The sequence below is a fragment of the Sylvia atricapilla genome, chromosome Z (assembly GCF_009819655.1).
Source record: "Sylvia atricapilla isolate bSylAtr1 chromosome Z, bSylAtr1.pri, whole genome shotgun sequence".
In the NCBI taxonomy this organism is placed as follows: Eukaryota; Metazoa; Chordata; class Aves; order Passeriformes; family Sylviidae; genus Sylvia; species Sylvia atricapilla.
In genome coordinates, this window is record NC_089174.1 from 6,843,845 (window position 1) to 6,857,880 (window position 14,036).

Consider the following 14,036-nt stretch of genomic DNA (forward strand, 5'->3'; position numbering starts at 1 on the left):
AGAGGCTTTAACCAGGTGACCAGAGGGACACCAGCCGTGATGAGGGGAGGGGACATGCTCCAGCTGGGATTAGGAGCATGGAGAGGAACTGGTGCTTCCTGGAAGGGTCACACAGAGGATGAGGGCCTGTAGCTGTGCTAGGAGGTTGCTGCTCCTTGGAAAGTCCTGGCTGCTGCTGCTGGCAGGGGCTGAATTCCTTTGGGAATGGATCTGCTGCGTTCCCCTGGGAATGGTACCGTCCGCGCTGGGGGAATGTCACAAACACTGCCATGTGACAGCCCCAGAGCCACCCAAAAATATCACCCTGAAGCTCCATGGCTGCCAGACCATTCCTGCTGCTCCCAGCACCGGGATGAGCATTCTGCCTCCTGCCCAGGAAGCTTGGAGTGCTGTCAGGAGAGGTTTGAGGGGGAAAATGACAAGAGAGGGAAATGGGAGCAGCAGGAAGTCGGCACTGAGGTGGGGCCTCAAGCCTACAGCACAAGCAACACTGTGAATCCACTGGGAATAAATCCCTGGTGCTACTTCTCAGGATCCAGATGCCCAGAGGCACTTCTTGGAAGTGCTGGCCAGCATCAGTGTAGGAAAAGGGATAAACAAACCTGCAGGATTGTGGCGGGAAAGCTAGAAATGTTTCCTGGGAGATTTGGCACCCACAAACCCCTCCTGTGAATTGTAGGGACTCAGTACCTGGGAGAAAGGACCACAGACCCTGCAGGCTTCCCGGGTGTGGATCAATTCCCAATTCAGGGATTGCTGCATGGAAAACATCCCAACTCCTGCAGCCCAGCTGTGCCCAAATCCTGCTAATAGGAAGGAAATCCACCAAATTTCTACAGAATCCCACTGTGCCAGGGTAAGTAAGCATCGTCCAAGTGACATTGCTCCAGGTGACACAAACTGCCAGCCAGGCTTTACTTTTCCATCCCAGTATTTTACCAGGTTTGGAAAAAGTCCATCCACAGCTACCAGCCCAAGCTGGGCACTTCCAGAGCTTCCAGCTGTGATTCCTCACCTTCCTGCACACACCTGCTCTGTGCCAGGTGTGTCCTCTTTTCCCTCATTCTGGAATGGTGGCAGACAGATTCAGAGAGTTTTCTTCCTTTCAGGGATGGTTCAGGTGGGTTTCAAAGCACACTGATTATTTTGTCTTGGAATATGGCACTATTAGTCCCTCTTCTGTCCCCTGTGGGCTCCATGAGAGTGTCCAGGGTTCACCCCCTGGAAAAGCTCGGGATGAAGAGCAAGAAAATTTCACAGCAAGAACCACGCAGCACAAAGAAAGTTTATTTTGCTTAAAATAGAGAGGGAAAAAAAATAAATATATCCACCCACAATAGAAAGAGCAGATTCCAATTCCATGGAGCTCCCCTTGGAGGCTGCCTCCACCTAGGAGGGCAGAGGGAGCCTGACCCTCATGGAGCTGCCCCTCAGAGCTCTGGGACACCCCCCAACACGACCAGTGCCCCAAGTCTGACATGGAATGCAAAGGGGTCACGTGTCCTCCTGCCATCCTGCCCCCTGTCCATCCAGGGAATTCCTGGATGCTCCACCTATGTACACTGTAATCCCTCCTCCCTCTCCAGGTTGTTCTCCCAGGATCTCCAGGCCCTGCTGGCAGCCAGAGCCATCAGCCCATGTTGTGCCTGTTGCCATAGCCCCGGGGGTGTGTGTCCTTCCAGTCGTCCCAGTCCCGAGCTTTACGAAGAGCTTCCTCATCCTCCTCTTCCTCCTCTGTCTCCTGCTGCTGCTTCTGCAATTCCTCATCACTTGCACCTGCTGGAGGGGAGGAACAGGGAGGAGATCTGGGTTCTCCAAAGCCCTGCTGGGAGCTGTACTTGCCAGACAGCAGGAGTGAGAACCTTGGAATGGGCTGGGTTGGAAGGATTTTAAAACCCACCCAGTGCCACCAGCGACACTTTCCACCATCCCAGGTTGTTCCAAGCCTTGTCCAACCTGGTCTTGCACAGGCCAAGCACAGCCTAACTCAGCTGTTTTCCTAATAAAGCTTGGATTCCTCCACAGTCATGGGTGTTCCATACCCTGCACACATCCCTGTTCACCCATCCCCTCAAGAGGCTTCCCAAATCCCCTGTTCCCATCTCTGTTCCATACCTGGGACCCTCTGTGGTGTGGACACAATTCCCTGCTTTCGGCGCTGCTCATACCAGTCATCCACAGTCATGGTGGGCAGCCCGGGATAGCCAGCTCCAAACACCCTGCAGTGGGACAAAACCAGCCAAAAACAGGCAATGAAATCCCCTGGAATGAGCAGGAACACAGGGCTATTCCATGATCCAATCTGTGCTAAGGATATAAGGATGTCACAAGGCAGGTTTGAGGAAGGCATGGGGGTGACCCAATTTGTGGTCTTCCCACACCCAAGGGAAAGACGGAGAGGGCCTGGAGTGGCAGGAGACAGGGAATGGCTTCCTACTGCCAGAAGGCAGGATTATATGGGATATTGGGAAGGGATTCTCCCCTGTGAGAATTGGGGAGGCCCTGGCACAGGGTGCCCAGAGAAGCTGTGGCTGCCCCTGGATCCCTGGAAGTGCCCAAGGCCAGGCTGGACAGGGCTTGGAGCAACCTGGGATAGGGGAAGGTGGTCTCAGGACACCCCTGGGAACTGAAGCAGATACATGGAAAGCTCAGCATAAATCATGTCCCAAGCACAACAGGAAATCTTTTTTCTATGTCACTCTGTGCTTTAGGTGCCAAAATTCCTGCACAGATTTCAGGGTGCCATAAATTCGAGCGCAGACATGAAGGCACCATCTGGATTCCTGCACTTGATGAAATATTTTAGGCTTGACAGGACAGCACTGCCCCAAAGTGTGGATGGATCATCCCAATCCATACCTGGCCTGAGCAGCATTCCGGGTGAGGATGAAGGGTTTCATCGGAGTTCTGGCTGGCCGGGAAGGGCCACCGGGACCTGCTGCAGCCTGAGGATGGAAACAACAGTCACCAGAGAACTGAGGAGATGAGAATTCCCCCTCTACTTCCCATCCTGATGTTAGTAAAAGTCTTGCAGAGGAGAAACACCTCAGCTGTCGGAGCAACATCCCAGGACGGAGAATCCAGGCCTGCATTTGGTTGGTGTCAGGAATTTCAACTGTGCCTGTGCAGGAATCACTTCCTGTGCCCCTGTGCCACCTGCTGGGGTCAAAGCAGAGCTGCCAGGGCTGAACTCACAGCAGAGCAAGAAATGCTTATTGTTCCAGTGGAACATTCTGAGCCCATCATTTCATGGCCTCCCCAGGACACCTCAGAGGAGCTGAGCCCTGCAGTGCCAAAAAATGACTCCCCAAACCAGCCCTGCCAGGAGGCTGTGCCAGCACATCAGGAGCTGTTGTTCCCAGCAGACATCCCAGGGCACAGAAATCCTGGACACAATGCTCTGCACAGGGATTGCAGGTCTGTGGGAATGTTCTGTCATTCTAAATGGGCTGATAACACCTGGACACGCTGCAAACCAGGAGTGAAGGCTTGAGAGAAACTATGAGGGTCCTACTTTAATTTCCAAATCCAACTGCTCTTCAGAATTAGGGATCTGCAGAAAAAGCCTTTGTAAAGCCCAGTTCAGCGCCAGTATTCCAAGGGAATATCCACTGGCATTCCACAGGCAGGGATTGTGGGGAAGGTGTGGCAGCAGAGCCCAACCCAAAACTCAGAATTCAGAATGGAGGAAACCCCATCAGCTCATGCTGTGATTGAGCTCAGTTCCACCTGGGAAGTCACTGAACAAAACCCTGCCACTGAATTACTCTGGGATTGATCCCCCCATGCCCATCCCACACCACCTGGATCCCAGGAGAGCTCCCTCACCTGCCTGGCTGCATCCCTGCTCCTCAGGATCACCAGCTCCTGGTCGATGCTCTCAATCTCCTCCAGGCTGGTGCCGATCCACTTCTGGATCTGGAGGATGTAAAATTCCCGGATCTGATGCTCATCCGCTGTCCCGCTCTCCACGGAGCTTCTCATGGAGGCCAATTTGTTCTCCAGCTCCTTCTTCTGTTTGTATCTGGCTCAAACACAGCAAAATCAGATCATGAAATCATTTTTTTTTTCCCAGCCCAGCCCAGCTCTAGAGTCTTTATGACCCCTTCTAGGAGCATCAACCAAATTTCAAGGAAGTTGTGCTGGTTCCTGTTGGAATTTCATCCTCTTCTCTCTGCTAAAAGCAGCTGTAAAATTATATTAAATTCAGAGGGGCCTCAATGATTTTATTCCTCTCCTAAACATTGAGGAATCCTCGGAAATTGAAACTTTCCTGGTAAAATTAGGCAAGACTGGACACATCAGTCTCCTGGAGAAAGCAGGAGTGAGAAAATCAATGGAATGGCTGGTTTGAGTTGATTCCATGTCACACAAACACAATAAAAAGCTTTTCCAACTTCTGTCTCAGGTGGTTTTGTGTGTGCAGACATTTTTTAAAATATAATTTTGGCTCTTTGGACTTTTTGCTCTACTCAGGAATTAGTTATTAAAGGAAAAACTACTCCTATAAAACACTTTCAAACTAAATCATTGTGTCTTCCTTCTTTGAGTTATTGTCACCTGAAGATTGAACAATAAGAGTCAAGAAACCTTTGGGAGTTGAAGGGGCAAAGAGCATAAAAGAGTGATTCTAAAAAAGAAACCCTTCCCAATTAGAATATAAATCATATTTTTCTATGCTTTTCTACATGATTTAAGCAAGTCCAGCCCAGCTGGGACCTTCCAGTGCTGCCACAATGAACAACTTGGTGGCCAAAATCCCAACCAAAGCATGAAAGGCATCAACCACCGTTTTTTCAAGCTCTAATGAACCCTCTGGTAGGAAACTTCCAGTCTGGAAGTCTTTATGCTGCCAGCAGTGATTAAATAACTAATTGTAGGATTAATTATGACAGATTAAAGAGCCAGTTTTAAGTTTTTGAGAAGCTTTTCCTCAGAGACCAGAAACTGGAGACACAAATGCCCCTCCCAAGCCCTACCCATTAGACAGCGAGCTGCATCTCTTAAAATGAGCATTTTATGACCACATTATTCCAATGGTCAGGGGAAGCTCTTCCCTGTCCAACCCTGCATTGTCTCAGGCTCCTAGTCTTCCCAGAGTGATTCCCAAAGCCTTTCCCACTGCACGGAGCCCACCTTTCAATTTTGGCTGTCCTGCTCATGGCCATGGCCACCAGGTTGGGCTGTGTGGGGTCCTGGGAGGCCGAGGGGCTCCTGGCTTCCTCCTCGCCAGAGGTGCCGGGGAGCAGCTGGAAAGATCCCAGCCCGTAGTTCTTGCAGAGCTTGAGGAAGTGCAGGAAGTGCTCCCGGGCACTCTCCAGGTGCTCCCTTCTCCTGCTCAGGTCCACCTGTTTCAGAGTCATGGCACCCAGCAGCGCCGGCAGCAGCATGAATTTCAGGTCGGCAGAGGCGATTTCCTCCAGCTCCTCGTTCTCACTGCGAGGGAGAGAGCAGGGAGTCAGGAAATGGAACAGAGATGAGAAACGCCCCTCATGCTGTGAGAGAGACTGAGGGGGCTCAGCCTGGAGAAAAGGAGGCTCAGGAGGGATCTTGTGGCTCTGCACAGCTCCCTGACAGGAGGGGACAGCCGGGGAACAGGGAACAGGGACAGGAGGAGAGGGAACGGCCTTAAGCTGCGCCAGGATGGGCTCAGGTTGGACAGCAGCAGGATTCTCTCCATGGAAAGGGTGGTCAGCCCTTGGAAGGGGCTGCCCAGGGAGGTTTGGACTCTCCATCCCTGGGGTGGCTAAGGAAGGACTGGAGGTGGCACTTAGTGCTGTGGGCTGGTGACAAAGGCGGGGACCGGTCACAGGCTGGACTCGACGGTCTCAGCGATCTTGTCCAACCTCAGTGATTTTGGGATTCTGTTCCGCTCCTGCCCCACCTCTGGCCTTCCCGGGGACCCTCCCTGTCCCCTCAGACGCGTCCCCCGCGCCTACCTGAACAGCTCCAGCTGCGCCACCATGGCCGCCGCCTGCTGCAGCGCGTCCAGCCCCTGCCGCACCTTCTCCTGCACGGCCGGGGCTCCCGAGGAGGGCTCGGTGCTGGCGTCCAGCTCGTCCCAGAGCCGTCGTCCCAACGCCAGCAGCTCCGCCAGCCGGGGGCCGCCCGCGCCCGCCTCCGCCATCATGGGCCGGGAACGGCGCCGCCGCCACTTCCGGCGCGGTCTGGCGCGACCGTACCCGCCCTGGCCGCCATCTTGGAGAGGTCACAGCCATCGCCACAGCACGGGGCGACACCTTGGGAAGGTCACGGCTAGAGCGACAACGGGCGCCATCTTGGAGAGGGCACAGACGCAGGCGGGGCGCGGGCGCCGCCATGCTGGTGAGGGCAGGCTGAGGGGCAGCCGTGCCGATGGGCGCCGTGATGGCCCCGCGCTCGCCCTGTGGCCATGGAGACCCTCCGGAAACCCCCCGACGAGCGGCCACCACGGGCAGGAGCCGCTCGGCGCGGCCAGGGGCACTCAGAGGCCTCCAGTTCTTGAGGAGTTTTTTTCCCTGCCAGGTCCTGCCTGGCGCACCGACCCGCATGGGTCCTGGCAGGGAGCTCTGCCATAGAGTCTGGGAAACTGGAATAAAAATGCGGATAATTCGATAAATTGGCAGCAAACACCCGTTTTCCCGCTGTATAAAAGGGGCACACAGTGGAGATTCTCCATAGTGTAGTAGTGGATATAAATAAATATCAATTTTTTTTGTTTAGGCACAGCACCTTTCTATTCTTTACTTTTCCTGAAGTACCAGCAGGACATGTGACTCTTTTAAAAATTTTTTAAAATATTTTTTTCGCTCCTAAAATCTCTGAAATTCAGCCGGGCATCAGGTTAGGGTTAAACCTGGGCTTTTACGAGCAGGTTATTTCACTTAGAAATACAGAGGATTGGCCTGGCCCTGAGCAAAGTGTGGATGTAGCAACTACTACTACTGCTCGGTACTCCTGAGTAATTCTAGCTCAGCCTCTGAGGATGACTCAGTTTACGATTTATTCTGTTTGTTTTCTTCCTGCCTGTATCAGGTTGTGCAATGAGTTGTTACTCACAGAGCCCAGGACTGCTGTGGATCCTCAGAATCCAGGTCTGGGCTGATGGGAGATTCCTGGATATTCCCAGTGGGATGGCAGCCTCAGGGTGGTTCACAGCCACGTCAGTGTCTGCTCTGCAGAGGAGAGAGTCCCCAGGTTCTCTCCCTGCTGGAATGTCTGCCTGGCCTGGGAGAAATCAGGTCCTTCCCTGTGAAGGTGTGGACGCCCTGGAATGGATCTCCCAGAGAAGCTGTGGCTGCCTCGTTCCTTGGAGCATCCAGGTCCAGGCTGGATGGGGCTTGGAGCAACCTGGGATAGGGGAAGGTGTCCCTGCCCATGGCAGAGGATGGAACAAGATGAGATTTAAGGTCCCTTCTACCAAACCATCCAAGAATTCCATGGTTCCAAGGGATGGAGAGCTGCCTCCCCTCCAAACCCCCCCACAGCCCTTGCCAGAAGTGACCTTGAGCTACACCCAAAATTCCTCAGGCTGCAGTTGGTTCCCCCTCTGATCTTACGGCTCTTACTCACCCCTGTTTGTCCCTGTCCCTCAGCTGAAGATCCCCACACGGACAATCCCTGCTCTGGTTTGTCATCCTTAGAGCACCATGACACTGCTGAACACCCCGGGAATAAAGGAGAACAGAGAGGGAAGGGTTTTTCCTTAAATACAGGCGTTTACTCATGTGTGTGTCTTGTGGTGTGATGGTGCAGGGACCAACCATCCCAAAGGTCACAGTAAGATCCCCCAAATATTCCCAGCAGTGCAGGCTGGACAGAGCTTGGAGCAGCCTGGCGTAGGAGAAGATTCCCAGCTCATGCCAGGAGGTGGAACTGGGTGAGCTTTAAGGTCCCTTCAACCCAAATCATTCCAGGATTCCCTGATTCTGTGAGATGTCGATCCACAGCTGAGCCCCATCCTTTCTCCTCCTCCTGGCTCAGCTCTGCGAGCAGCACAAGGAAAAGCAGGTGCAGGTTCCAATCCACATTCCAGGTTGAGCTGCACTCCAGAGCTGTGCTGAAGAAATGTCATAACATGCCCTTGAACACAGAGTTATCCTTCCTCCAAAATACTTAATTACCAACGGTTTGTTGCCCTTGCTGATATTATCCTCCTGGAATGAGTTATGCAGCATCCCTCAATGAATAAGGAAATTAAAAGAAAAATAAATAAATCAGAGTTTTAACAGCAAAATGAAAAGAATCCATGAAATTGCTCGCCCTCCTCCAGACTTTATTGTTTACAAAAGTTTGACCAGCAACAAATAACCACGTTCACACCAACGTTACTCCCTTAAAACCCCTGGGGGGATCGTTCCCGCTGCATCCATCCTTTGGCTCCCGGTTCCTGGGGGATGCTCCCAGCCCTGCGGATCTCACATCCCTGCTAATTCCAGGTGTGCGCCCGGATTCCAGCAGCTCCCACTGAGAGCGTTGTCACAGAGCTGTCACCCCCCCACCAGCCTGACCCTTTGCACTCTCCAGCTAATTCCGGAGCCTTCCCATTTCCCGCAGATTCCAGCTGCACAGGGATCCCTCCAGTCCTTTACCAATGCTTCCCTGTCGGGCCTTGAGTCAAGGAGGGAGAGGAGGAGCGGGTTCTGCATATTCAGCACTTGACCCTGCCTTTTCCCAGGCAGAAATTCCAACGGGACCTCTGTAGGAGAGATCCCGACAGCTCCCCTGGGCATTCCTTGCCATTGTGGCTCCTCTCCTCTCCCCTAGGCGATGTGTGTTTGTAGTTACCAAATGCAAATCACATTTCCCACCCTCCTGGCTGGAGTTCTCACTCCACAAGATCCTTCCCGGTTGGGTTATTTTTTTTCTTCCCTCTCACCAGCTCGTTTTGCAATGCTCGGCGAAGTTCGCAGCCCCTCCCGGTGTCACCTCGCTGTGATCTGGGATGCGCTGGGAGATGGATGGAGGGAAGGCATCGAAGCAATCCTAATTTAGTACCTGCAGCCCTCAGGACACGGCAACTGCGGCTGTTTTGCAGCCCGGCAGCTGAATCTCCTTTTTCTGAGGAATGCCGGGCGCTGACCCCTAATTGCATTTTAAAAGGAAAACTCGAGATTACTTTTGGCCTTGGGCAGCTGCGGTTTTCCAGGCGCTCTCGGAAGGGAGACGGCAGCAGGCAGAGCCGGTCAATGGCGCATTAACAACTGATAAAGAGGGTTAACTCACTCCTGGCACTCCCCGAGCTCGGGCTCGACTTCCAGCCCCTGCATCCTCTCGGTCCACCTCTGATTCCTCCCCTGCTCACACAGAAACCTGGAGCACATTAAGGGGAGGGGATGTTTTACAAGAAAAGCTCATGAGTTGATTCCGTGACCCAGCAGAGACCATTAAAAATGATGGAATGGATATGGAAATGAGTAATCGTCCAGCTGGGCTCGGGCTGAGAGCGGCCAGCTCCAGTCAATGGGAAACAAAAAGAAAGCGGAGCTGCTGGAGCCTTCAGGAAATGCGGGGAACTGCAGGAATCCATCCGAGGATTCCCATCCCATTTACCTGCCCTCCTGGTGCTCTGGAGTCTCTCCAGCACCTGTTTGGACTCATCCTTTTTCTCCAAAGGCTGCACCAGCAGGAATCTTGTCCCATCCAAGTGCTTGGCCAGATTCCGTGCTAAGGGAAGTGTGGGAGCCCTCATCCCCGGCTCCCAACCCCTTGCTGTTCACACACACCCTTGGCTCATCCAGCCCACATTCCCAAGGATCAGAAAATAACGCTGGACTGCCCCAAATCCCAGGCAGCCAGTTCCCAGCCACAGACCTGAGGAAGCAGAGGATAAAGCAGGAGCTGAGGAAGGGAGGAAGGCAAGGATGTGTAATTAAAGATAAATCTGGGCCAGTGAGAAGCAGAAAGAGTTGAAAGTGAGCTGGTCCTCAGATGTGTGAAAGGAAAAGTATGGACATGGGGCTTTATAGACACAGGACTCTCCTTACAAACTCTTTCTCCACTACCAGCTCAGAAGGATGTGGAGGAAATATTGTCCTAGAAAACAAGGCACAGAGAGTCATAACATTTATTTAAAAACCAACACCAGGATCCCACTTACAGGAAGTACAGAAACTAAAGATTATTTCTTGCTTCCCTAAGGCCCTAGAGTTGTGTCCCCTCTCCAGTCCAGAATTCCAACACACCTGGTCCCAAAGGGTGGAAAGAGTGGGCTGAGGACCTCAGTGGGCCAGAAGGATGGGCAGGAAGGACAAGCTGTGAGAATTTCACGTGATGAGTGGCTCCCACCTCCCACATGGGGACGGAAGCTACAATGATGCCATGGCTGGGTTGTTAACACAAGGTCAGGGGTGAGTTTGCCAGGCTGCCCAGGTAATCCACCCCTGGCAGGTTTGGGTTGTCCAGACTGCCCAATTTTGGCATCCCCCAGGACCTCTCCTGTCCCTGGTGTCTCTGCCATCAAGGAGAGCAGCATCATCTCCATGCAAAAGGGTTCTGGAGCAGTGTTTTCCCCTGAGGAGGCGCATCCTGGATGGGCCTACAGCAGAATCCTGTTCCCAAAGGAGCTGCCCATGACCCCCTCATCTGAAACAGCCGTGATCCATCCCTGCAGCCTTCTCCCAGTGGATAACTCTACCCCCTCCCATCCATCACTCTTGGCTTTTAGGGCACTGTCAGAATCCTCCTGCAAAGGGACAATGGCAGCCCAGGACCCCTGTTTCCCCCGGGAGAAAGGGGCCTGTAGAATGATCAATGGCTTTTCCCGGCTGGAGACAGAGGGCTGGCCACTGGCTGCAGGAGGGCAGCTCTTTGTCCTGCCCTGAGCTCTGGGTTGGAAGGGACCAAAGGCTTCCCGAAATCTTTCAGTCTGAGGCTTTCCATGAGAAACCAGGCTTCCTGCACAGCCTCCTCCTTGCTGGGGGCATCCCTTGGGATGCGCTCCTGGTGTCCAGCCGTGCCTGGTGGGTGCCGGCGTGGGTTCTCCTGCTCATTTGCAGACGTGTCTCTCCAGGCTGCGCCGGCAGCGCCTGCACACCACGGAGCAGCACCAGCGGTAGCGGCAGTGGCAGCGCTCCTGCACCTCCTCCGTGTAGGTGTTGTAGCCACGGCCACAGCACAGCAGGTCACAGCTGTCACTGCCCACCGAGCTCCTGTTGCACGGCCTGTGGAGAGATGTGTGACCTGGGGACCTGCCCTCCCAGCCCCTGGCCTCTCCTGGAGTTGGTGTGCTCAGAGCAGGAGGCAGCAGGAACACAGAATCATGGAATGGTTGGGTTGGAAGGGATTTTAAAAATCATCCTGTACCACCCCGTGGCATGAGCAGGGACATCTTCTGCTATCCCAGGTTGCTACAAGACCCTTCCAACACAGCCTTGGACACTGCCAGGGGTCCAGGGGCAGCCACAGCTTCTCTGGGCAGCCTGTGCCAGGTAGTCCCCACCCTCACAGGGAAGAACTCCTTCCCAATATCTCATCTAACCCTCTCAGTGGGAAGCCATTCCCCCTTGTCCTGTCCCTCCATCCCTTGTCCCAAATCCCTCTCCAGCTATCCTGGAACTCCTTTAGGCAGTGGAAAGGTCTCTGAGATCTCCCTGGAGCCTTCTCTTCTCCAGGTGAGCACTCTCAGCTCTTGCAGCCTGGCTCCAGCCCTCAGAGCATCTCCATGGCCAGATGTGGACTTGTTGAACAAGTCCATGCCTGTCTTGTGTTGGGGGCCCCAGACCTGAATGCAGCAGTGCAGGTGGGGTCGCACAAGACAGGGATTCAGGGATCTGCTGCATGCTCGCCCCAGCCCATCCACATCAGCTTCCCAGGGCACTCAAACCCAGTGGTACAGACCCTCCTGGAATCAGAGGCTGAGTCCTTCCTACCTGTCCTGTGTCCCCAGGGAACCCAGCTGGGGGTTTGGCGTGCAGTAGTCAGGAGAGTTGATGAGATAAACCAGATCCATCTCTGTCACTGGCCTGGCATCCCCTTCCTTGGGGATCAGCTGCTTCCTGGGGCCCAAGAGCCGATGGGTCACCTTGAGGGCTGCCAGGTACCTGGATTTGAGCTCAGAGGCAATTTCACCCAGGTCTGGCAGCCCTTTCCAGCAGGTCTTCACTGAGCAGGAGCCTGAAACCCCGTGACATTTACACCTGGTATCCAGGGAGTCACTGAGCACCTGCAGAGCACAGGGAAACAGGTTGAGTTTGCTCTCTCCTGGTACCACCCCAGGGACTGACTCCCAGGGGCACCCATGGAGAGTTTCAAGGGATGAAAGAGCTCAGAGCTGAATATAATGGGGCAATCAGAGGATCAGCCCTGCTCCAGTCTCTTCTGATAAGAACCTGATCCTTGGGGAACTTCCCAGAGGAGCTGGCAGCGGGGCTGGATCTTCCCAAGGCCCTCACCTGGGGAACAGGAGTGGATGGAAGCACAAAGACCAGATGGGCTGTGGGGAGCCCAGCTGGAGTGGGGCAGGATGAGCTCTGTCTCCAGTGAGGAAGATGGAAAGAAGCACTGGTGTGAAATATCAGATAACTGGGAATACTGGTGTGAATCGTCAGATGTGCTGGTTGTGAAAAGGATGCCTGGGGGTGGGCAGCAGAGTGTGTGAGGGGGTGTCTGCTAACACAGTTTTTAACCATTTCGTTGCCTCCTGATGTTCAGGACGTCCCAAAAACCTGGCTGGCATCTGCTGCCTTAAATTAGGGACCTCTGCCCCTGCTGCAAGGGGCGCTGGGCTCCATCTACCCCACGGGACTCAGACCCACTGTGTCACCCCTGGGCAGTCCTGGGGGGGCTCAGCTCCACTGTGTGACCCACTGCAGAGTCCCAGGGGGCTCACACACCCCATCCCAGACCGCAGCAGCCCTGGTGGGCTCCGTATCCCCCATCCCAACCCGCAGAGCCCGGGGCTCCCGCACTCACCGCCCGTCCCACGGCTCCGTTGTGCCGGTTCACGGCCCTGAGCCCGGGCGCGCCCCCGGTGCCGGCTCTGCCGGAGCCGTCGGTGAAGGCGGCTCCGAGCTGGAGGCCGTGGCTCAGGTTATCCCCGCAGCCGCCCCAGCGGGAGCCGGGCGCGGGGGGCTCGGAGGGGCCGGGGCCGCAGGAGCACAGCGGGAGCTCCCCGGAGGCGCAGGAGCGGGCGATGCCCTGGGCCACGGCTGCCGCTGCCAGTGCGTGCACGAAGGCGGCTTCCCGTGTTCCTGCGGAGAAAACAGGGATATTTCCTTCCTCCCTGCCCAACCACGCTCGCACACCTCACAGTGCGAGGAGTTTCTGCAGGTCGAATTGCAGCAGGATAAACCCGAGCCCTTTTAATTTTTGTGTTTTAACCTGTGCGCCCTGCATCACACTGCCCGTGTCCAGCCTGTATCCTCACCTCTTCCCCCGCTCTTTTTGGAGCTGTTTGAAGTGGAAGTTACTGTCTATCACCTCTCCTAGACGGAACTCACGCGGGACTAACCCCACGTAAATGCAGGATATTTACTCCAAAACAGAAATCCAAGGCAGAGGCGACCGCGGAACGCTCCCGGGGCAGAGCCGCAGCAGCGCCTCGGCGGGAGGAGCATCCCTTACCTGTGAGCAGGTCGGGGCCGAAGCTGGGGGCCCTCTGGATGGAGGAGCAGTTCCACCTCATGTCGGCAAAGCTCTGCTGGCACAGCTGCTGTGTCCGGCGGGCGGCGCGGACGACGCTGGGCATCACCTCCAGGTGCCGGCGGCACAGCTGCAGCTGCTCCGGCACCATCAGCCGGCAGTGCTGGCTCTCGTTCCAGGACACCCCGCTGCTCGCCAGCCCGCTGTGGGGAGAAGTGAGGGTCACTGAGGGGGCCACGGAGCCCCGAGAGACCGCCAAGGAGGGCTCTGGAAGGAGAGATCCCTCCGTACTCACAGCCACTGGATGGCTGCGGACAGGCCCAGCTGGCACAGCAGCGCCGTGGCGGCGGCGGAGGGGCGGCCCATGGCCGGGAATGGGGTTGGGATGGGGACTGGGAGCAGGGCTGGGGCTGGGGCAGGGGCTGGGAGCAGGGCTGGGGCCGCTCGGCCCCACCACCCCTTTTGTAGGAGCGGTG

The 14,036-nt window shown here is 55.2% G+C and overlaps 2 protein-coding genes and 1 long non-coding RNA gene across 4 annotated transcripts; all 3 read right to left on the bottom strand.

Annotated features, from left to right (window-relative positions):
* Positions 1–1,267: 1,267 nt before the first annotated feature.
* Positions 1,268–6,176, bottom strand: IGBP1 (immunoglobulin binding protein 1). 2 transcript variants are annotated; one of them, XM_066338746.1, is made up of 6 exons: positions 5,940–6,176; positions 5,137–5,436; positions 3,829–4,024; positions 2,860–2,945; positions 2,116–2,219; positions 1,268–1,776 (listed from the first exon to the last, which is right to left on the bottom strand). In XM_066338746.1, the coding sequence occupies exons 1-6, from the start codon at positions 6,128–6,130 to the stop codon at positions 1,631–1,633; spliced, it is 1,023 nt and encodes a 340-aa protein (XP_066194843.1). In that variant the 5' UTR covers positions 6,131–6,176; the 3' UTR covers positions 1,268–1,630. The 2 variants fall into 2 exon arrangements, with proteins under 2 accessions (XP_066194843.1, XP_066194844.1); XM_066338747.1 differs by having other exon boundaries at positions 1,268–1,779; positions 5,940–6,164.
* Positions 6,177–7,677: 1,501 nt separating this feature from the next.
* On the bottom strand, positions 7,678–9,478 carry LOC136373767 (uncharacterized). The gene is made up of 2 exons (XR_010745726.1): positions 9,205–9,478; positions 7,678–9,063 (listed from the first exon to the last, which is right to left on the bottom strand). It is a non-coding gene; the product is annotated as an uncharacterized lncRNA (long non-coding RNA).
* A 551-nt stretch (positions 9,479–10,029) lies between these two features.
* LOC136373894 (protein Wnt-11b-like) lies at positions 10,030–13,926 on the bottom strand. The gene is made up of 5 exons (XM_066338932.1): positions 13,856–13,926; positions 13,543–13,763; positions 12,892–13,169; positions 11,850–12,142; positions 10,030–11,141 (listed from the first exon to the last, which is right to left on the bottom strand). The coding sequence occupies exons 1-5, from the start codon at positions 13,924–13,926 to the stop codon at positions 10,967–10,969; spliced, it is 1,038 nt and encodes a 345-aa protein (XP_066195029.1). The 3' UTR covers positions 10,030–10,966.
* Positions 13,927–14,036: the final 110 nt, after the last annotated feature.

Bases quoted from the DNA above. Each gene is read 5' to 3' on its own strand.
- IGBP1 (XM_066338747.1), bottom strand. From the start codon at position 6,130: ATGATGGCGGAGGCGGGCGCGGGCGGCCCCCGGCTGGCGGAGCTGCTG. The intron at 5,437-5,939 runs GTAGGCGCGGGG...TCTCCCTCGCAG, and splicing joins GCGCAGCTGGAGCTGTTCAG to TGAGAACGAGGAGCTGGAGG. The intron at 2,946-3,828 runs GTGAGGGAGCTC...TTCCATCCTCAG, and splicing joins GCAGGGATGCAGCCAGGCAG to GCTGCAGCAGGTCCCGGTGG.
- LOC136373894 (XM_066338932.1), bottom strand. From the start codon at position 13,926: ATGGGCCGCCCCTCCGCCGCCGCCACGGCGCTGCTGTGCCAGCTGGGC. The intron at 13,170-13,542 runs GTAAGGGATGCT...TTTTCTCCGCAG, and splicing joins CGGCCCCGACCTGCTCACAG to GAACACGGGAAGCCGCCTTC. The intron at 12,143-12,891 runs GTGAGTGCGGGA...TGTGCTCTGCAG, and splicing joins ACGGAGCCGTGGGACGGGCG to GTGCTCAGTGACTCCCTGGA.